Source organism: Gallus gallus, chromosome 2 (genome assembly GCF_016699485.2).
Source record: "Gallus gallus isolate bGalGal1 chromosome 2, bGalGal1.mat.broiler.GRCg7b, whole genome shotgun sequence".
Classification (NCBI taxonomy): domain Eukaryota; kingdom Metazoa; phylum Chordata; class Aves; order Galliformes; family Phasianidae; genus Gallus; species Gallus gallus.
In genome coordinates, this window is record NC_052533.1 from 141,594,672 (window position 1) to 141,619,186 (window position 24,515).

Here is a 24,515-nt window from a genome sequence, read left to right on the forward strand (position 1 = left end):
TTTCAGTGTTGAACACTGAGGTACAGAAGTTTATTTGGTTCAGTATGACTCCTGAGTTGTAACTTTGCCTTTTGAAGGCCTGCATTTTTAAATGATCCCCTATCTTTTGCTGTTCAGAATGTCTTCGAATTATTAAACCAGATAACTTTTGGACCTGCTACCTAGAAAGCAACAACGTCTATAAAACGCTGATCTCAAATAACACCTAAATAATTAGCTCAGTTCATTCTTGAAGTTCCTTCTCCTTAAAGCAAATGAGGAATTCCTTACTGATATTTGTTTTTTGTGCTTACTTTATGAAGAATTAGAATTTTAAAAAAAAGAGTGCTTCAAGTTTATACTCAAAACATTCTTTGTATTAGATGAAGTGGCTGGAAATACAGGCGAGAGAAACTCTAGTGGCAAATTAGGGCATTATGCAAATATGCCAGAGGTAATGAATAAGGAAAGCTCAAAACTGACTGAAGAAAGAAAATTATAAATGAACCCAGTGAATTTCAGAAGTGTTTTTTTTTTTTTTTTTTTTTTCCCCCTGAATCTAAAGCAGCTGACACCATCTCCAGACTATTCAGTGTGTATTCATGGAAGGCTGTAGCTGCTGTGCTGGGATAAGGAAACAATATATAAAAATAAAGCAGTAACAGCACAAGCTGTAGTGTGTTGAGTTGTTTATAGCATGTAAATAGCAAAAGCATGGCATGACATGCTACATGGAAATGGCTGTGTTTTCATTTCAGCAATATTTTGTTATCTGTTAATACTCAGCTGCGTTTCTGGTTCCAAAACCATGGGGGAAAAAAGGAGCTAGAGACAATAGGCAATTCTTCTTAAAACAAACAAAAAAAAAGGGGGGGGGGGGGGAGGGGCTGGAACAAGCACAAACTAAAGCAGCACAGGTAGCAATGTAACTAGCGCTTGGCTAATTTGCAATTCCTCTAACTAAATGCAAAACTAGAAAGAAATAAAGTATGTGGGAGTTAGCTTAGACTGCATTAGAAAAATTCATTTATATATTGCTCTCCTCAACAATCATTTTTCACTGCAGATTTCTATGGTTCTGGAAATTATTACTGCTTTATAAGCACAAAGAGTCTCATTATATCCCCATTTACTTCCTTAGAACAGTTGTAATTTATTGACTGATACTGAAACTGAGTAATTCTAACAGCAACATTTCACTGCAGTACTTCAAAGGGATATTTGAATATAAAGATATAACCCCATTCTGGCAGACACCACTTGCACAGTGGGATGAAGGGTGTGTGGCAGCTCACTAACAGTATATTTTTCAAATGTTTCCTTCATGGAACAGCTTCCATTACCTTACTACCAACAATAGATCTTTACAAATATCACAGCAGGTGTGGATCACAAACATCTTACCTTCTCCACAGAGGAAAAGAATATACCAGCATGCAAGCTGCCTATTGAACTGTATTTCGCTGAGGTTACTTTATGTATAGTTAAACAACAAATACAGAAGTTGATTGAGTTGATTACACTGTCACATTCAGAGGGCAGTAATTTAGTGAAAATTTTAGAAAAAAACTGATTTTATATGCCTGTGAACAAAAGACATTTTGTATGTTTAGCTAACAAAAACCCAGAACTACTGACTGAAGCAAAATATGTGATATTAATAACAGAAAATTCCCCATTTTGCTTAGCGTAGCATAGTGAAACGATGGTAGGAACATGATTCCAAGCACCCTACTCCCAAGTCTTCTTCTCTAACCATTAAAAACTAAGAGTCTGTTTAATGAGAGAGTAATGAGAGAGACCAGGAGACTTTTTGGGCTGATCTTTTCATGTTTAACTTGTAACTCAATAAACTTCAGAATACTGGGATTCTACCTTTATTATTATTATTATTATTTTAAATAAAAATTAGTAAGAGAAGGACAGAGTTGAGTCAGTTGAGTAACAGAGTTGAGCCAATTGAGTTTGTTGGTTCATCAGCACTAATGATAACTACTGTTACAACCTCAACAAGCTAATAAATGTTACTTGCTGCTTTTCTTTCTTAATATGCCTCTATTAGGCAGAAAGGTTTGCTAATTGATTCAGTTTGACCAAGGGTCAATGAGGAAAAGTACTAGAACAGATCTATTACAACAAATATGGCTGACTATAACTCCCTGCCTGCAAAACAAACTCCAGGAATTTTATTAAGAAGTTATTTTTACATAATACACAATAAAGACAAAGCTGGTAAATATGTCAAGCAAAGACTTGCATCTCAGCTTCCACCATCAAGCTGAGAAAAATCTATTAACAGAACTAGAATCAGGTCATGCACAGGAAGGCATTGAGCGCTGCGCAGACTCCTGTAACACAGAAAACCCCTGGCACAGAGATTTGTCCAAAAGCAGGTAAGAGAGAAAATTCACCTGATTTATCTATCATACATCTTGAACTAATACTGAGTATTCGTATGAACATGATCAACACTCATATGATACATGCAAAACACGAAGCCCTCCTCTATATGTAAAGTGAAATTCTGGTACTTAACTTTAAAATCTACTCACTATTCCACACTGAGGCCTACTCCCCTTCCACATGAGAGGAAGAAGCACCTTCCAGAAGCTGTTGGTTGGTAAGGAGCTGAGGCTGCATGCATGACCAATACCTTTTTGTACAAGTACAACTACGCTGCATTCTGTGTGTAACTTGAAAGAGACCATAAAGATATCCAACCACTCTCCATCAAATCACCAAACCAAAAACATCTTACCTCCCAGTTACAGCTGCTTTCTTCCTGAACTCTCTCTGCATAAAATAAATAAATAAATCAACAACCTGAACTAGAAGGTCTTTTAGGAAAAGAACAGCGGGAGACAAAAGTATGTTTTTATGAAATAGATGAGCTTCAGCTTTGACTACAGTGCATTGCCTTTCCATAATACAGAATAGCTTTCTATCTCAGTAATTTAGATAGCTTCCTTGCAAAAATTATTTGATTGTACTTATTAGAGATTAGAGAATCAAAGTGAGTGTTCTTGTCTTTCACAACAGGGACAACTCACCTGCTACTATTCTTATTGCATTAAAAAAGCATCCACCAGTGATTTTGAGATGATTTAGGAAGAAATGAAGTATATGCAACTCAGAGTAGCTAAGCTAAGTTTCTCCAAACCATAAGAGCCTTTGCTTGCTCATAAACAGATTGATTTAGATAAACTGCCTCACTTAGCATCTCCCTTGCTAAGCAGTCAGCTCCGCACTTTGACAGCTTGCACTCTGACTCAACAGACTAATAGACTTAACTTCCTTATCGAGCGACAGGCATGTTAAATTCTGGCTGTGTTTGTGCAAGAAACATAATGCAGTGCCTAAATCTTCTAACACATTTAAGGAGCAGTCATGCCTGTGCTGATGAGGAAAACTGTCAACTCCGAATGAACCAATAGTTTCAAAGTTCTGTTGAACCAGGCTGTTCATCTGTACTTTGCTTCCGTTTAAGTCCTTAATTGAGAGTACTGCTCTCTGCTTTCATAATTGGACTACATTTCACAGGCACAGCAACTCATCCCTAATTGGCATGTTTTTAAACTGCTCTTCATTCAAATTATTGTTTCTCTCCCTAGAACATACTGATATTTCATAGCAGCAAGAGAGTAGAGTAGCCAGTCAAATACATGTTATCCTATTATATAAAAAACAATACATGTAATTGTTTCTCTTGCAGAGACTGGCACACTACTTGCAAAGAGAATTCATGTAAATGAGAATCCCGTTGATGTTAAAGGAGTTTTAAACTAAGGCTGGTGTCATTTTTAAGAATTCTGAAGGCTCCAAATCTCTATGACTCTCTTGAAAATGTCTAAAGAATATCTAGACTGTTGCAATAAAATCCGACGAACCACCGGAAGTTAATTTTACCAAATCAGAAGCACTTACAAAGTCTGTTATACTGTTCCAGCAGTAATATAACTTCTTAAGGATAACTTCTTAAGTTGCCTGAGTATGCTTACTTTTTAACTTAAGAAGTTGTACTTTTGGACTTAAATTGCCTTAAACTGTGGACTTGAACTGTTGCAAGCTTCTCTGTATTGACAAAGGCACTTCTTTAATCAAAATTAAAAAGCCTTTTAGTTAGTGCGAAGTGATTTACTCCAGAGAAGAGAGGTGGGCTGTCCACTGCTTCAATCTATCTTCCATCCAAATCCCATTTCCCAGAAAACAATCAACCACTCTTACGACTTCCAGAGATTCACATATGCTGCAGAGTGGAAGGGGAGGCTGGTTAAATTAATCACATGTTCTCTTGTTTTCTCAAAACAAGTGAGTGCAGAGGCAGGTGCTGGGGAACTGATCCAATCCAGCAGAAGTCAAAATCCCCAAACCCATCCCATTGCAGGAGCTCTAGCATCTCCTTTTTATTTACCTGTTCAGAAACATTTCTCAACTCATCCAGCTTTGTCTTAGGACAAAAAGAATGGCTGGTATCTCCCACCAACCCATTAACAAGAAACTCCAATTTAGTTTAACCAAACAAAAACAAAAATAAGTGTTTACATAACTCTGCTTAAATCATAGCAACTTTCTTAGGCAGATAAACCCTCTATTAAATAAATTTACTGAGCATATGTGTGGGGCATTTGTAAGCAAGAGCTGCACGTGTGTCTGAGGAACTTGATCTAGCTGTAGATGTCATTGCTCATTGCAGGGGAGTTGGACTAGATGACCTTAAAAATCCCTTCCAACTGTAACAATTCTATAATTCTAAGGTGAAGGCAATCATTATGTATCAAAGGAGCACATTAGCTGCAGAGAAATTCAGGAACCAGGAAGGCTTGATGACTCCTGAAAAAGGGGAAGGACCATCTAAGTGAGAAACCAATCTCAGAGAAATCAATGTGGGTTGCTGATCACAGAAGCAAAGAACAGCAGAAGTCAATTACATCTATCAATTATTTCTGAGACCAACAGATACTGTTGCTTCAATACAGTTTTATAGTTGTTTATCCATTGCAATTTTAAACCTTCAATATGGTGTTTCATTCCTTCCCTTAGGGATCTATAAAAAAGAGCAACATGTTTTATTATTTGGAAAACTTTCCTGATAGTTTAACTTCAGCTCAATACCCTTATGTTCCTCTCAGTAAATAATATCACACAGAATATCAATATATAGCATCTCAATATTTAAGTTTAGTATATTTTAGCACTAGCTAAAACACTAGTGTGTCAACAGCATTATTTTGGTCATACATCAAAAGTGCAGCACATTAGGAGTTGCTATGAAGAAAACTAACTCAATCCCAATCAAATCCAGTACAAAGTGAAAACACATTATTAATAATATATCCAGATATCCGATATCCATACACTGATAAACTTTGCAAGAAATGAAGAACATGATAGATGAAAACAGTAGAAAAAAAAATCCCAGAAGCAACAGAGAAACAAAAGCAATTTGAAGTCGGAAAGGCAAAAGCTTAACTGGAAAAAACGGTGGGGGAAAAACCCATATGCAGTAGGCAAGAGGATAAAAAAATACAGAACTTGCTGTCAAAGGTCTTTACTTTTGGCCACCTCGTCTACCCACTGTGTCAGAAATAGAAAGGGTATTCTAACTGGAAGGTTCAGAGCCTCAACAAAGTTCTCCATCCAGCTCTATGAACATCAGCAATAGAGAAATGTCACTGAGTCAGAAATTTCAGTACTGCTTTTCTGACATGCACTAAAATGTATAACTTTGAGAAGTTTTTGTCTCATTGACAGTTTACTCTAGAAATTGTTGACATCAGCCATGTCTACTCAAGTAACTGTAATATTTCTTGAACATTATAAACACACAAAAAAAACCATACACAAAATAATATATTTGTACCACTGCCTAAATCAAAGATGCTTTTGAACACTGCCTGTACTTCCCCTCAAAACAGGGACAGCAGAGTTGCTGGGAAGAATGATATAACTGACTAGATGCATAAGCAATTTCCATATCATCTGGTTAGCCTGTTACTTAAGGCTCCTAGTAGAAAAGAATAATCTGAAAGCAAACATGAAGATTTCTAAATTGTGAATATGAACCTCAGGCAAGAAGTTAATACAGGACTATTAACCATTTATCAGAATTATACAGTAAAATGGCACCCAACAAAAAGAGCAGGATCAGGTTTAAAAAACAATCCAAAAATAGCACCATTTCACAGGTGGTGCAATAGTGCACTCAAACTCATTAACAGAACATACTGACAAGTAGAAAACTAGACAGTTTTGTAGCTCACTTAGGTGAAATAATGAGATTAACAGCTTTCACTGATATGGGTGAAACCTCCAGCACACAAGCTCTTGTCACCAGCTTCAACAACTTTCAATCTTGGCATATTTGTACATGTATGAACAGGGCCCCATGAAATTATGTGAACAGATAAGAAGACATTTACTGTTACATTATTTCTTTGCCTTTTAGACTTTTCTGGTCACTTTTCATCCTCAAAACTTTTTTTGTAATGAAAACTGAGTCTGATAATAAAATTCCAAAAGCTAGAAGTTTAGAGAACATATTTTCTGAGCTGGTAAAATAATAAAGCTATGATAAATAATCCTAGGTATAGATCATATTGTTTTTGTCCATGCACCAAAAAGCTTTGAGCTACTCAATCTAATCACATTTTCTCAAAGGATAATAACGAAGCATGTGCTACTTTTATCTACACATTCTAAAACAGAAGTTATTCCAAAACAGTTCATACATCAAAGTGAGAAGTGAAAAGTTCTCCCACAATCTGATAACTAACAGTACATGTCTGAAGACAGAATTGGCCAGGCGTAATCCAAACAATCACTCCTTCAAGTTACAAAATGGTGCTCAATACCTTCACGGTTTGCCATCTAAGTATGAAACTTTGGGCTGGAAGCATTTTATCTGTACTAGACACCGACAACTACAAGCCCTCACTATTTGCTGTTCAAAAATGACATATTTTTCCTTGACTAGTTTGCTTTTGCCAGAAAGTAAATAAAAAATGTTCCATTCACATAAAATTGAGGCTGTTTTCTTTTTTAAAGGAAAAGACTATGCAATTAACTTTGAAAAACCTGCCAATGTGTTTTGTAGCAAAACAGATCCAGATAAGATTTAGCAGCTCTAATGAGCTAACAGATCCAGAGCAGTTAATTTGAGCTGATACTTTTTATTTTAAAAGGGCATTCAGAAAAGGCAGCATTGACAAAACGATGCAAATGCTAACATAGTACCTAGCACATACAAGCAGCAAAGGGCACTGACACTTGCATTCTCAGAGATGAGACTACTGGAGTGAATGTCTCTACGTGTATCATAAAAATCCTACCAATTATGACAGAAAAAAAGCCAAAACAAAAGCAAACAATCAGGTAAGAGTTTCTGTGCTGTCACCATATTCCAAACCCATTTTAATTAAATTAGTCATAGTCACAGGGGTTGAACTATACAACTCACTGGAAGCAAAATGCAGTCACACTCACTGTGTATCATAATGATAGAGTGGACACAAAACAGTAATAGTAAAATGAAAAAAAAAAAAAGCAATGGCAAATACTGTCTGTAAGTAGGATCAACACAGCAGTATGCAATGCATGTTAAGCAATGTAGCTAAAGAAAAAAATTCAAGTCTGAACTATTCAGTGGATAAAGGATTGGCTGGAAGGTCACAGCCAGAGGGTTGCTGTCAACAGCTCTATGTCCAGGCAGAGGCCAGTCACAAGTGGTGTCCCCCAGAAGTCCATCTTGGACCTAATACTCTTAAAAATCATTATCAACAACATACACACTGGGATCAAGTGTACTCTCAGCAAGTTTCCTGCAGACACCAAGCTGAAGTGCAGCTGGCATAATGGAAAGAAGGGATGTCATCCAGAGGGATCCTGAAAAACTTGAACAGTGGGCTCATGAGAACCTAATGAGGTTTAACATGGCCAAGTGTAAGGTGTTGCACTTAGGTGGAAGCAATTCCAGAAATGAGTACAGACTGGGAGAGGAACTCACTCAGAACAGCTCTGCGGAAAAGGACCCATGGATCCTGATGGACAAAAAGCTGTACATGAGCCAACAGTGTGCCCTTACAGCCCAGAAGGCCAACTGTATCCTGGGCATCATCAAAAGAGGAGTTATCAGCAAGGAGAGGGAGGTGACTGTCCCCCTCTAGTCTGCCTTTGTAAGTCCCCATCTGGAGTACTGCACCTAGGTGTAGGGTCCTCAGTACAGGAAAGATATGGAGCTGTTGGAGTAGGTCCAGAAGAGAGCCACAAAGATGATCAGAAGGCTGGAGCACCTCTCCTATGAAGAAAGGCTGAAGAAGTTGAGCTTGTTCAACTTGGAGCTTGGAGAAGAGAAGGCTCTGAGGACACCTCACTGTGGCCTTCCAGTACTTGAAGGGAGCTTAAAAGTGGGAGACAACAGTCTGACAGTGAAAGGATAAGGAGGAATGGCTTTAAACTACATGAGGGGAGATTTTGTTAACATGTTAGGAAGAAATTCTTAACTCAGAGGGTGGTGAGGTGCTCAAACACGTTGCCCCAGAAAAGTTGTAGATGCCCCATCCCTGCAGGCATTCAAGGCCAGGTTGGATGGGGCACGGGGTATCCTGATATAGTGGATGGCAACCCTGTCCGTGGCAGGAGAGTTGGAACCACATGATTATTAAGGTTGCCTCCAAACTAAGCAATTCTATGATTCTACTATACAAAAACTTTTGTAAAACAGAAGAGGTAAGCTTTGCATTACTTTTTATACAGTATACCAAGCCATCCTGAAAGGCATTCCTTTTGTCTATCACAAGAATAGAACAGAATTCAGGTTTCCCAAGTGAAATGACAGAAACATCTCTATGGAATCATACCTCTTCATCTATGCATGATACCCACCTGTGTTGCTATATCACTTCTCATTAGAAAACTGTAATCCCCCGTGAAAAACAGTTTCTTGTGCAAAATAAACATTTTAGTGAGTCTAAGACAACTAATGTAATAAGCCTTTGGTATTTTTGGAAGAAAAACAAATGTCTAGCTTTATTCTCAGTTTTGCTTCAACATGCTTTTTACATTACAAGAAACAGACCATTCTCTTCAATTGAAAATCAACATTAATGACTAGGAGTAAACAATCAGGTTATAAGATGGAAAAACACTGGTTCACAATATGTTTTGCATCTTTTTATTGGCTATTTTCTTACCTCCATCTCCTTCTTCTTCTCCTTCATTCAAAACAATAATGCAGATATGTTTCCTCAGCTGACGCATGTTAGAGAACTTCCGATTGCATTTCCTACATTCCAAGCTGCCTGGTGAGACTTCAGTCACTTCTGGTCCTTCTTCTGTCCCAGTCTGAGCTTCTTCATTCAGAGAAGAGTTATTTTCTGCAACATCTTCATCCACACATAACTTCTTAGTAGATCCTTTTGGCCTGCCCCTTTTCTTCTTCACTGCAAGCTCTAGAAAAAAAAAGTTAAGAGTTAAAAAGAAGCTATAATGCTATCTCATAGGGTTACTCTAGTAACTAGCTAATATCCACCAGATCTTTGAAAAAAAGCAATATTCAATGAAGGTTCAGAGCCTCTACCCCTAAAGCATAAAAAAAAGAAAGAAAAAAGAAAAAAAGGGTTAGTTTCACACAAATTTACTTTTAAGCAATGACATTTGTTGGCATTTCTGCTAGCCACAAAGCAATAATATGTAACTCAGATTGACAGATATCAGAGTACTACAATTTTACAAAAACCACACTGCAAGCATTCTTTTAGATTATTGAATAATTGTATCAGCATGCAAATTCTACAGAATTGCTCTACTGTGCTCTGACACTCCATTAAAAATATCTCATTTTAATTTAAATCACTCTCAAATAAATTGTTTAAGCATTTGAGATGTATTCAGAGAAAAGCACTTCATCTCTTAAAAGCATAACTTCATTTTTCTTTCAGTAATGCAAGCCAATTACATTCTAACTCAAGGCCAGGCTGGATGAGGCTTTGAGCACCCTGACATAGTGGAAGACGTCCTGGCCCATGGCACAGGAGATGGAACCAGATGGTCTATAACATCCTTTGCAACTCCAACCATTCTGTGATTCTAAGATTCTGCAATTCCCGTGACTCTTTATTACTAACACTTTCTAGCTTCATGCTCCTATCTCTCACTTTGGACTGCTCTGATCACTCCTTCATAGATACTTCAAAAGCAACTCTGCTATCAGACTCTCACAGACATAAAGGGTGACAGAACCAGTTAGATCAGGGTAAAACTTCTAAATAATGAAAGCCAATACTAAGAGAGGAGGAATTTTTCAGGTAGTGTCCAGGTACTGCTCAGAAATTTCATCCTAGCTATCAGTTACTCCGGTGTAATTGTTTATACAGTTAAAAGAGTTACTCTTTATCTTCCTTGTTAATCTCCGGCACTTTCTGTTCTTTATGCTGTACTATTTGAGGAATTGTCTGATTGTTACTGTATTTATTTTAATTACTTTGTATCTGCTCTTCTGCAAGAAGCTCAGTTCATCAAGAGCAAAGCAGGCTAGGTTTTTCAAGCATGCATTTGCTTCCAAGCAGGCATCTGGTGAAATATCAGATCTATTTCTGCATAGCTCTGAGAAAGAAAAGCTAGTGTGCATCTAGAAGAGTTTGTCTGATGGTATATGGAGGAACAGGAGGAAGTCACGCTTCTTCCAGACTTTTAGCATTCACTTTATCAAATATTAGACACCTATGCTCTTTTATATTGAATGAGCATAGAAAGTACTCTCCAGAATGCACTTCAGATCATTTAAGGCCTGGATGCACTCTGGGTCCCAGGGTGACTGGGGCTGCCATGCAAGAGCCTTCAGTAACGTGCAATAATGTGCAGCTTTGAAAATTAAAAAGCAAAAGATTTTGATATAGCCGCTGTAATTGCAAAAACAAAACACAACAACTAACAAGCAAAAAACAAAATCTACAGTATAAATCTACAGCATAAAAATGCTAAGTGTGCTAAAGTGCTAAATGAAATAGAACATGGATGAAGTCCCTGTCAGCCATCATCTTTGTAATATCAGAGAAAAACAAAGGACTAGCAAGTTTTGCCAGTAGCCTTGTATTTAATGCTCTAGGAAGAAGAGGGAAAAAAAAGGAAATCTCTTGTACATATCAGCTTATGGTGACAACAGCAAAGAGGTCCCTGAAAGCATTCATACCATACATTTCCAAAACACGAGACTCGTGCAAACAATAAAAATAAAATTACTCCTCTCAAAAACTTCCGGCTGTTCTCTCTCCCTGCACAGATGGGAAAAGTATGAATTACGTCTTCTGGCTTCACAGAGAGAAATGCCCAGTAATTAAGTAACCGTTGCAATTCCAAATGTGTGAAAAGGTCTTGAGATTATTCAAGCTAAAAGAGACCAGCAGTATAACTCAAACATTTACCTCTTCATGAAAAACTTACATTGCTTTTATTCCAGGAACTTTCACCAGAACCGTGAAGATTAAGGATCATCTAAAGCTTTTTATCAAATATTTATAAGCCAATAGCCTATTTTCTATCTAGTGAGCCGAGACTGACAATATAAAAGTCCCCCAAATTGTAAAAGAATAATAATTTAAGAACATAAAGATTTTCAAGCAGATACGCCAAAAGCCCCTGCTAAATTGGTTGACTTAAAACATACGGAAAAATAAATGACCTCAAGGAATGTAAAGGGAAGATGGTGCAAGAGAACAGGAGGTGGTAGCAGCATCATTTCTAAATCTGTTCTTCATTTCCCTTAAGTATTCCAGACAAACAAAAGCCCACGCACAGAGACCACAGTTTTGAGATAATCATGTAATTGATATGAAGTGAACAAGAAAGCATTCTGTCTTGTTACAGTGGTGTTTGAGTACCCATCTACTTAAATATGTCATAAGAAAAACTAAAAGCTCCATTATAAATGGAAAAAAAAAAAAAAAAAAACACTTTCCTCACATCACCTTTTGCAACTATTTACGAGCAGCATGCTGAATTTCTGTGCTACTGCACTCCAGAAAGTGTCAATTACCACCAAATAGAGAAAGGTGATTTCAGCATGCTCAAAACTTCTCTTTGTTAGCACTCATGCAATTTTGACATCCACCAACCACATGAAACAGTATCTGGTGCTTTAAAGAAATTAACTTGCAATTAAGAAAACCAACAACATCTCAATGTCAACCTGCAAAAAGGTCAAATTGTCCACGTGTCAGGCATCATATGAGGAATGCAGATACTGCTGAAGTTACTATAAGTAATTAAATCCATGTTACGATAGAAATGGAAACAAAATCCTGTTTACAAACAGGATGTTCCTTTAGCAGGTTGGTGGTAGATCCCTTTCTGTGGACTACAAAATTGTAGTTTCTAATGGTGTGGCAACCAACATAAAGAATATGTAAATTTACACCTGCTTGTAAATGAGCTTACCAATTACCAACAGAAGAATAGCCAGACATTTTAAAAGGCCTGGTGGTTAAGTGCAAGGTAGCAGCATACAATGGAATAGGATGACTTGTGGACAACTGATAGAATCACCAAAACTTGCTCCTGTTCTTTCCTCCTTCCAGAACCAAACCTACCTCAAGCTACTTTAACAATGCCAGAATTCAATTTTTAATGATGCACGTGACCATAAATTCCAGCTGTTCCCCCATCCAGTTTGTCACCAGCTATCCATTCACACTGCATTGTACTAACCACAGTTCAAAGCACCACCTAAGATGAATGAGGCATAACTGAACACTACACTGTCATTGACCTGTGAGCAAATGAGCAAGCCAATGAGAATGGTCACACCTTGCTAAAAGAATATATTAAAGCACTTATTTCAAGAATGCCTAGTGGGAAGCTTCAGTTTTAAATTGATCATTAGAAAGATTTTATAAGTGGGATCTTATTCCATGACTGACTTCTTAACTGTTTCTAGGTATTTTTACACCCACAACAGATTCTCTAAAATCAATCTTTATGTTAACTGGTATTGGATGTGCAATGGCAATATTCTGAGAAAACATTCTGTGCTACGCTATATAATTATGTACTCAATGGCACTAAAAAAGGCATTTCAGAAACAGGACATGGAAATAAACTATATAAATCTAATTCTATACTGTTCCTCCACAGTAATTATTCACATAAGCTTCTCCATGTCGGTCTGTTTAATAATCAGCTATCTCAGAAATGTTCAGAACATGAGTAGCACAGAATATTTCCATTTATGAGGCCTTCTGTTTTGACACAGCAGAATTTTATTTAATCATTTCCTTGAAGTTAAAGTAAGCAACTACAAATACATGCACATTATTCTTAATTCTTCATACACTGAAGTAGATCATAGCACTCCAGCAGTGTGGATTTTGTTGGGCTTAATGATGTGGTGGTACAGTGGTTGCACTGATTGCCTCAAAATCAAACTTAACCAAAACTGGTTCACAAAGGGACAACACCCTTAGAGACCAGAATTTTCCAAAGCCATTTTATTACATACAGGGAAACGCAACAAACGGATAAAACTATATACTGTAATCATATTTTTTTTCACAAGTTTTCGATCCCTCAGTCTTAAGTGCATGAGTAATTAGAGTTACAGATGTACAAAACATTAAGTAAATCACGTTAATGTCATAATAGGGCAAATATCTCTGACTCTGGACAAGTGGAAGATACAATAAATCCCTATCAAACAGCCCTTTTTCTCCAAATCCATATATGTAGCTTAGCACAGTCACTGAGCTGATAGCTATAGCATGACTCAAGCAAAAATGTGTCAGAAGTTACAGAATGACTGTAAAAGTGTTTGCATGAACAAACTGGGCAAATGGCAATGGCTGGGTGCATTATGCAACAGTAAACCATTTTCATCTGTCAGCTAAATAAAAAACAGGCTCATCTTCTTTTACATAAATGATTACAACAGTACATGCTGTATTCACAATCTGCTGCACAAGGGGTCACACAAAAACACGCCAATATGGATGAAAATCCACAACTTGATGGAAATGTAGCAGTGATCATACATCCTGGCACCCAGGAACAGCTCTTAGCCCTCCAGCCTCAATAGATGCTCTAGCTGTAGCCAGTCCTCAAGTCAGGGTAAGGCTGATCAGTTTTACGTGACCTTAAGGAGTTACACCTCTTGTGGAAAATTTTCATACTCAGACAATAACTTCTTCCAGTTCTCATAATCAGATAAGGCCTGAAAACCATGCTGCAGAAAACACGTATCCCATAATGCAGATACAGCCTGTAACAACAATCCATCAGGGAGAAATATTACGAATAGATGAACTTAGGATCATCCATGCTGCTCCTCAAACCATTACCAATCTGATTAAGTAAAAGTAAAAAGGCAAAGAGCTTTGACAGGCACTCTGAAAGAACATTGAGATCATTATGGAAAGTTATGAACAGAAATCCTACAGAAAAGCAGAGTACAAGTGATTACTGTAAAGCAGTAAACATCTGTCATTTCCCAAACGAAGTTGCTATACTCCAGAGCAGAACAAACTGTGACCTATCCATAATGTTCACCACAGCAACATTTGCCCGGTTCCCTGATTCCACAACTCTAACATCACCTGATCAAAGCAGTTAGAACAAATCAAGTGTAAATGTATCATGATCTAATTATGGGAAAGTGGTGTGATGAACTAAAATTCAGCAGAGTGTATTACCAATAAAATAACTTTGGAGTAATAAACATGTATTACCAGCATTTTACTTTTTCACAGTACTTATAAAATCATTGATTTAGTATTCAGGCAGAACAGAGCTCCATTAACAACTCAACAATCACCCATCTATACCAATTCCAAAGTAAATATATTTTTTACCTATACATGGAAGAGAAAATGTTTTCAAAAGACAAAAATATGTTCATCTATCAGGCAACTGAAAGGAAACTGTTCCATATTGTCATTTATAAGTCACTTCTCTGTTTAGTGACAATATTGAATCACTAAAAATTACAGAAGGGTCCACAGAGAAAAAAAAAGTACACTAAAACCTGTATGTGCTACAGATTTCGTAACAGAAGGAGAAATTTTCAAACTCCTACATTCTGCTATGGAGCTTCCTAATTATTTAAACAGAACACTGAAGAACAGGATTTCAGAATACACTACTCTCTTCTCCAATCAATTTGTGTAATGAGAAAGATTTATTATTTGTTCGCATTATAGAAATAATTTAGTATCTTTTCTATGTGAGTAATTCACTTTGACATTCTTACTAAAAGCAGATGCCACAGAATTAGACCAAATAATCTGAAAAAGGCAAGGCAGCACCACATGATCACATCAGATGAGGCAAAGTATTGACCCAGCACAATGAAAACGTTAACTTTATACATGAACATTTTATTTTACATAATTAGATTTACAAAGCTATGCTCTTAAAAGCTGCATATGTCTGATTTCTGCTCATTCAGATCTTTATGGTAATTGCATACTATTCCGATGAATGCGTGATGCTTGCATTACATCATACAACAACAAAAGTGCTGATAGTTCCTGCCACAAATACAACAAGAGGTTTACAGAAGAGCCTTTTTTACTCACAGGAATAAGAATGTGTTGCAAAGTACCATTATCACTGTGCTCAGAGATACAGCTCAGTGAAGGGGAAACGGGAAACTTAAAAAATGCAGAAAGGAAGATGGATTCTGCACACCTGTGATACTCATTCTGTACAATTAAAATAAAATTAGAGGAGGATTTTGAAATTTGATGCAGATCTTACATTTATTTGCCTTCATACGAAGCGCTGTTAATTTTAGGCATTGTGTGATATGATAATCTGATGCAAATTTTTCCTCACCAGCCGTCTGAGGAGGTAACAGCTGAACACTATGTGACCAGTTATTAGAAATAACTTCTTACATTCATGAAGTCAAAGTAACTACTGAATTGCTGCTGGCAAGCAAAGGAAGAAATGCCATACACAAACGTTAATGATAATAATACTAGCTCAAGTGTGATACTAGAGTGGGTTATTTTTTTCTTTATAATCAGCAATCATAATTATTAAGGACTTGGGAAATCCTGGTAGTTGTATTAAAATAAGAGCTTTGCCAACAATATGAATCCATTGTTCAATAAGGGTGTAAAACACACAAAGTCTGAATCATTTTGAACCCATTGCTAATATTACAGGGGATTGAAATTATAATCAGTTAAAAATAGTCATGAATGTAACTTCTTTAATTGTAGAGTAGCATCAAACTTGGCCTACAAGATTTATTTTTTTTAATTTACTAGTACTAATATCAAAGCACAATAACAAATTATGAACCATGCCACTGCCTTCTCAGAACAAACTACTAATATTATCTGAAATTCCAAAAGCAGTAAGTTTTCTAACTCAAAGCATTTCATCCCCTTCCCTTTCCCAGCCCATGGTGCTCTGGCTGCTTGCCTAAGAAAACTGAACTGTCTGGCACTTCCACTCTTTCTGCTGCTATTAGAGCCTCAAATCAAAGCTTTGGGAAGCAGATTTTGCTGTACTTGACATTTAAAATTAATGGAGCACTGTAATCATCCCCTGTCACATGCTGCGTTTATCCATGTCCATCCTCCGATCTAATCTGCACTAAATGAAATTCATGTTGGCAGCACACGGTAACCACTGTAGAAACAAGTTATGTAAATTGTTCTACACCCAAGGAAGAACCACCAGACCACAGGTTTCATTATAAAAGCCTAAATGACTGTTTGAAAATTACATTTTACCAGTTTATCAAAGTACCTTCTCCATTTCTGTTTATGTCTGTTGGTGCTGTTAGAGGCTGGAGTGGAATAATGATGTCGTCCACATTGGTCCCTTCTTCTGTGTGCTTTGCAGAGACGTGAGACAACAGCTCTGACTGACTTGGTGAAAATAAGTTACAAAGCTTACACATGAAGATGGAACTGATCCCTGAAAAAGAGATTAAAAAAAAAAATTAATATTTCCAAATTTGGTCATTTATTCCTATTACCAGCAGTTACAGAGGTTTTGATTCTTTTAACACAGTTAACAAACTAGCAGAAACGAATGTTACACCATCAAATGGAGGCTTTCATAATAAATCACAAAACAAATTTAAGAAATGGTACAACTTCTACCCAGACTCACAAATGTGAGAAACACTCACAATTGTGGAAACACAAATGGTGATAAATGTTTGTTAGAAAATAAAGACACTGACACTACTAAATGTATGTTTGTTACATCATTTTTTCCTTTACTCATTGAGCTCATTACCAATTATCTTCATCATTGAGCTCATTACCAATCATCTTCAGGTGTAGCTCTGCCACTAATAAAAGAATGGAGTAAAAGAGGAAGGTCAGAACATCTGCAGTGCTCTACACCACAAAGTCTTGCATCCTATCGCAGCTATGCAAGCACAGTGTCTTCCTTTCTCCTTCTTCCCATTCACTTTAAAGCTACACAAGCATGTTTTCTTTTTCATTTCAAATTTGGAAAAATGTCAGACCTCATCCTGAGCCACCAATCTACATGGAGAAAAACAGGGAGGAAAAGGTGGAAAATGGAAGGAAGGAAAAGGAAAAAGAAAAAGAAGTGTTACACTCAAAGCAAAACATCCTGTTGCAACCAGAGGCAGCATTAATTACATTTGACACCAAGAGAAATATCAAGATTTCATATACTTTGACATACAAGTTCTATGAAAAATTCCTTTTAGTTCTACAAAATAACACCAGACAAAACACTGAAAGCATACGAAGCAGCAGTAAATGCAGAATTTCATTGAAATTTATATTGGTCAATGTTTTAAAATGAAATTTGCTGTAATGCTTTGACTTCTGAAGTCACTGCTTCCTTCTGTTTCTAATGAAACCCCTAACAACCAGGAGTCAATCCTCAAGGCACGCCAGTTCCTCAGCTACGTATATAAGCCCCAGCCCATACATCACTTTCAATTTCTCCTCTCCCTCCGTCCCCCTAAGGAAAACAAGGACATGTCTTCATTAAATGCAAGCTGTAGCAGCCAATGCTATTTGAGGTACAAACTAAAACTCAGGTTAGCCAATAAATACAAAAATACAGTGATTTTTCTGTGAGCTTGGGGATGAATCAGGGAGGGAAGAGAACAGGAAAGCAGTAGTTGAGAACTAATAAAAAGCTCAAGCAAAGATCACTAGCCCTATGCAACATTAATACCCTCCCTTCACACCACTCAAGAAAAAGCTTTTGAATGTTAAGAATAGCGATGCTAGCTCTCATTTGCACTTGCTGTAACAAAAACAACATAATCTTTAGAAATAGTACAAATACCTCAAAACTGAAAGATGTAATATGCCTTCATTTCTTAACATAGCTCTGAAAAACAGCCCACAAACTATTCCCGTTGTACAAAATATACTGTATTCTACACACCCGTTCAGCAATGTAAAATGTATACTATACTCACCATGGTCTTACGAGCACGGCAGGGCTCATACTCAGGCATTCTGCTGTCTTGAGCACACTTAGAAAGCACACTTTCTTATTTTGATTGTACTGAGTTTATAATGGAAATGCTCCTTTGAATCAGTTCTGCTCTGTTATTTAGCATTATTCTTCTATTAAAAACCTTGTTATTAACCCAGTGGAGACGATTCTCCTAAGTGCATATTTAATATTTCCACTACAAAACCTATGATTATCTAACAAACAGTTTAACCACACCTGAACACTGAAATTTCACAATGCAGTGGACACGTCTGTTTTGAGGCTTTGCCACTGTTTCTGCTTCCTGACTGCCAGCTGTTTTCCCTGGAGTTCAGGCTCACTGTTTTTTGTCTCTTCCCTCAAGAGCTGTGATCAGTACTCTGCTTAGAAGTGGAATTGAAACAAAATAGAGGGAGAAATGCTTTTATGCAGAATGACTGGAATAGGAGGTCAGAAAGCAGAGGATAAGCTGTGCTCATCATGGGCCTAAACAATCAGATTAAAATAAGCAAATGATAACAAATTAACCAGTTGCTAATTAGGTGGTATAGCAATAGAGTAATGAATTATAGTCAATTAAGTGTAAAAATCAAATAAGCAAAAAGTCAATTAACTATGCAGGGAATCAACGATTAAGTAGTGGATAATTAATTATGTGGGAAATCAACAGAGCAATTAATTAAACATCAATTAAATATGCAGATAATGAAATAAATATTAATCAAGTATGCAGGTAAACAAACGAGTAGTTTCAGTCAAAACCAATCTGAAATATTTCATCTAATGAGCTTGCCCTGTGTTAATCCATTACCCTCAATTTGCCCATATAAACTCTGCATATACTGAAATAAATGTTACCAGTTACATTTTTCTCAAATTGAGAAGTAGCAAATTAAGCCATAACATAAGTGAAACCATTTCATTTTTTTTCCAGTTTTCCAAAGATCTCAGGGTACTTCTTAATGAGACAAAAATAGTTCTTTATACTGAGCATGTGCATAGCAAAGGGAGATTAACCAATGGATCACTGAAGACAAGCAGGGGGTGCAGACTTGGAAACAAGCTCCCTTATTTCCAACTCCCTTCTCAAAGTTTAAAAGCATCTGTTCTGCTTCTCTTTAAATCTGGAGGAGGGACCATTCATATTAGAAACATTACTGAAAGTAGAATTATTTATGGAAATCAGTTAATATTGTTATATACACTTTTGATCACCATGAGTCAAAAACTAAGAGTTCATTGTAACAAGTCACAGATTTCCCTATAGCACTAAGGGCAAACTGGGGGCTGGGTTTTGTTTTGCTTTTAAATAACTGTTTCCATGAGAAACACAAAGAAAGTAAACAAAAGAGACATTACCCATCTGTGTTTATATGTCCTAAATCATTCCAATGTATACAAAACTTTTCAGCAGCTATTTAATACAGACAGCACTTAAAAACTTCTATAATCACCTCCAAAGCTCTGCAACAGTTAAAAGGAACTAGGACATGAGGGAACGCCCTCAAGTTGTGCCAGAGGAGGTTCAGGTTGGATGTCAGGAAAAACAACTTCTTCGAAAGAGTGTTCAGGCACTGGAATGGCCTGCACAGGGAGATGGTTGAGTGTTCCAGAAACATGTAGATGTTGTACTAAGGAATGTGGTTTAATGAGTAATATTGGTGGTAAGCGGATGGTTGGACTGGAAGATCTCAGAGTTCTTTTCCAACCTTAACGATTCTATGAACTCCATGGTTAAATACAAAACTAAAAGTTCACCTGACACCCCCGGCCTGTGGAATAACCCAGCTGCTTGTACAAATACTTGTGCTCCTGCTCAACTTTCCTAAAATATACAGCAGTATGGTTTAGAATTTACATAACTGCTTGTTTCAATTTGAGCTTAAAGATAAAACGAACTCTGCTTCAAATCCCTGACAATGTTCTGCAAGTAAACTTGTATTACATGCTCAGACTAGGAAGTTTTTTGGCCTCAGGTTTTTTGTTGGTTTCTTTTGTGCCCATTAGGTATTGTATTATACACTATTAGTAATCCAAATAAACAGGTAGAGTATAATGTATACAACAGATTTCTTCCCACCTTCAGCATATGTAATACAAACTTTATTCTCAGTTTAGTAACCCTCTGGTCTCTCAAGTTGTAGTAATACTTATTTCTTTTTTTTTTTTTCCCTCACCTCCTGCTAGTATTAAATGTGAAGGTTGGCAGCCCTGCCTGAGGCAGAGGAGTTGGAGCTTGATGATACCTGAGGTCCCTTCCAACCCATGCCATTCCACGCCTCCATGATTTTAATAGATCCCTCTCTCTCTCCAGCACCTTCCAGCCTATCAGACTCTCCTCTCTCCCTGCTCCTCATTATGTACTTCCTAGCTTCAACTATTCACCTTAACTTACATTTTAATACCCAAACTTTTTTTTTTCTTGCAGCTAAAAAAAAACTTTGCTTTTCCCCTGATTTGAATCCATCAGAACTCATTCTCAGCTAACCATCATAAAGGCAAACAGAGCACCCAGTTTTCATGACATTTGTACAGGTCAGAACTAAAGCTATCAAGCACAGGCTACACTGGGATATTACACTGTACAGCTACCAAACATGGTCATGGAATCCTGGCAGAAGACTCGAGGACTCTTTACCTCACGTTAAGTACAAAACCACACCTTTATGTCACAGGATCAAAGAATCATAGAATTGTTTGAGTTAGAATGGACCTTTAAAGGTTATTTAGTCCAAGTCCACATTATTTCCAGCATTAAAACCCAGTGACATCACAAGACACCTTTTGTCTTCTCAAGAAATGCTTCTTTAGTCTGAATATAAGGAGAAAGTTTTTTACAATAAGGGTAGTGAGGCACAGGAACAGGTTGTCCAGAGATGTGGTGGATGCCTCATCCCTGGAGACACTCAAGGTCAGGCTGGAGGGGGCTCTGAGCAACTCGATCTAGCTGTAGGTGTCCCTGTTCAGTGCAGGGGAGTTGGATCAGATGACCTTTAAAGTCCACTCCAACCCAAATGGTTCTACGATTCCATGCACAGCACAGATGATGACGTGTTACTGACGGGCTACCAAGAAACAGCAGGCACAGCTTTGGAGAATGCCATCTGGACTTTGTAAGAAAGGAAAAGGAGAAACAAGACTTGAGAGGGGCTGTGGCACAATGTAAAACCAACGAAGGAATATGTAGAGGAACGGGTTTGAGGAGAAATGGAAAATGGTATTTAAGGGACTGACCACACCCTGTGCCTGACCACTGCAGTCTGTCCTATTTCTCATTAAATCCTTTCTCAACAATCTTTCAGTGTATTCCCACTGTCTGGTCCTCATATTCAAGTGCCAGCTACTGGAGGGACCAGCAAAAATGGATCTGGTGCAGTGCCTGCAATCAGACTAGGGCTGGATATACCAGGCCATGGTGCCTGCCACTATAGAGTGGTGAGGCTTGTTGGCTCCAGACACTGGGATGGGACTGGTATGTGTCCCAGGAGCAGCATACAGGGGAGAACAGAATGTGTGCGCTCTCATTAGTTAAATCTCCATCAGCTGAACAAGAGGAAGACTCAGCTCTTTACTTACATTACATGTGAACCCTCTACACAAGCACTGTTGAAAGCAGTGCCTTGACTGTGGAGCCTCCCATGTTGGTGTGTGTGATACATTCCCAGTTTTGTTCCTGGCTGAACCTACAAATGGGAAAGCATTAACTGTATCCACCATCCTGGGACCAGCAGGCAGGCCTCCAGCAGACAGGCAGGAGGAAGCCTCCAGTCTGCAGAGTTGGAATATCCCTTATCAACAACGTTATTTCTAATTCTCCTCCAGCAAGTTTTACTTCCTTAAGGCGTGCTACTCGCCAATCTCCAAGCCCATACCTATAAAAGCAGCTACATTTGTGGATCAAGGAAGATCAAATCCCATGGTCCCACACAGAAACATACCTTAGTACAATCATAGAATCATAGAATGGCTTGGGTTGAAAAGGACCACAATGGTCATCTAGTTTCAACCCCTCTGCCATATGCAGGGTCGCCAACCACCAGACCAGGCTGCCCAGAGCCACATCCAGCCTGGCCTTGAGTGCCTCCAGGGATGGGGTATCCACAACCTCCCTGGGCAACCTGTTCCAGTGTGTCACCACCCTCTGTGTGAAAAACTTCCTCCTAATATCTAACCTAAACCTCCCCTGTCTCAGTCTAAGACCATGTCCTATCACTACCCACCCCCCTTGTCCTATCACTATCCACCCTCATAAACAGCCATACCCCCTCCAACTTATATGTCAAGTACTGGAAGACAAGATTATATCCAAGGATAGCAGCCTGCCTAAAACTCAGCAATAATTTTCAAATGTTCCTAAAACAATTTCTTACTGCTGTAAAAACAAAAAATATACCTAATAGCAACGGAACACCTGCAATAAGCTACCACAAACTGTACAATAAAAGCAGAAGCGAACTGTAGCTTCATCCACCAGCAAAGCACTGCACTAATGACAGCCCAACAGGCTTATCAAAAACAGATGGTTGTGCTACTTCAGTACCTGACCTGCTCACTGTCTTGTCCTTCTTCCTTGTACTGCCCTGCATTCTGTCTTGAAAACTGCAAGCACTCAATCGCAGCACTACTAGCCACAAGCTGTCTTTATTCAGTTGAGTTAAATATTCATTATAACATGAAACAATATAATTACACACTAACATGAAAGTTACTCAGAAAATACAAGGGGTTTTTGTTCAAGTTTCGAACGCAATAATAGTACCTATCATATCAGAAGGTGGGCACAATTCTGCCAATAAATCTACTGTGTTCATTAAAGAACTCTTCCTACACAAAAGCTGAGCATGTGGGATATACAGCCTTCAAGAAAAAATAAACAAGACTTTTCTTTCAGGTGGAAGCATTCAGATCTTGTAAATAATAGTTTATAGGAGAGCAACATCAATGAAACAGAAATGTAAAATTTTTCAGAACACATTAGGACAGATCTCTGATTTTTATTACTTCACTGAAATGACATTTTTGAAAACAAAAATCTACTTTATTCTGTTTCAGAAAGAAAAAAAAAGTCTGAAATGCAAGAGTGCATGCTCCTAATACCTGCAAGTAATCAGTTCTACTTCATTTCACTAAGATGTAAGTAACTGTCAGCTGCATTTTTCTATCCTATAAAAGAATCTCTAAATGAACCTGTTTTGATTACATACATTTTAGCCTCAAAAAAGCTGTATTTTGCCACAGATTTATTCTCTAGACCTCTTCCTTTGCCTTATAGCATTCTAGTTATCACTGTGTCCAGGTATGGAACTCCCAGTACAAGACAGAGAGCTGTTGGAGAGGGTCCAGAGGAGGGCCATGAAGATGATCAGGGGGCTGGAGCACCTCCCCTACAACGACAGGCTGAGGGAGCTGAGCTTGTTCAGCCTGGAGAAGAGAAGGCTGCGGGGTGACCTCATTGCAGCCTTTCAGTACCTGAAGGGAGCCTATAAACAGGAGGGGAGTAAACTCTTTGAAAGGGTAGATAACAGCAGGACAAGGGGGAATGGTTTTAAGTTGAAGGAGGGAAGATTTAGGTTGGATGTCAGGGGGAACTTCTTTACAAGGAGAGTGGTGAGGTGCTGGAACAGGCTGCCCAGAGAGGTTGTGGATGTCCTGTCCCTGGAGGTGTTCAAGGTCAGGTTGGATGAGGCCCTGGGCAACCTGGTCTAGTAAATGGGGAGGTTGGTGGCCCTGCCTGGCAGGGGGGTTGGAGATTCATGATCCTTGAGGTCCCTTCCAACCCAGGCCATTCTGTGATTCAATAAAGGCATTGGTATACAATAATTTTATTACTCTTCATTTGATAGACTGGAAAAAAAAAATCAATCAATCGATCCCTGTTTTCTGTGTTTTGATTCATCAAAAATCACGGGGTGAAATACAGCACATCTAAAGCCAAAAGCATTATACTCATTAGAAATACATTTATAAATCTCCCACCATTTGCTAACACTGGAGCAGCAGCATCCCAGTAACTCCCTCTGCAAATGGCTCACAGCAGCTCAGCCCAACAGAGCCTATGTTCAAAACTAACAAAATAACCACAGCAGAAGCAGCAGGCT

The 24,515-nt window shown here is 38.0% G+C and overlaps 1 protein-coding gene across 4 annotated transcripts in view; it reads right to left on the reverse strand.

Moving 5' to 3' along the window:
* The window catches only part of ZFAT (zinc finger and AT-hook domain containing), an 86,208-nt gene that overhangs the window by 56,706 nt on the left and 4,987 nt on the right, over positions 1-24,515 (reverse strand). For 2 of the 4 annotated variants that reach the window (XR_005857249.2, XM_004940050.5), the window contains exons 2-3: positions 16,726-16,896; positions 9,168-9,425 (exon numbers count right to left, since the gene is read on the reverse strand). Coding sequence is in view for 3 of the 4 variants with exons in the window: in XM_004940050.5 (XP_004940107.1) it covers positions 9,168-9,425; positions 16,726-16,896 (429 nt within the window). In the remaining variant the exon portion in view is untranslated. Of the gene's footprint in view, positions 1-9,167; positions 9,426-16,725; positions 16,897-18,397; positions 21,153-22,962; positions 23,029-24,515 lie in introns of those variants that run through there. The other 2 variants (XM_040695411.2, XM_040695410.2) reach the window with 2 other exon arrangements.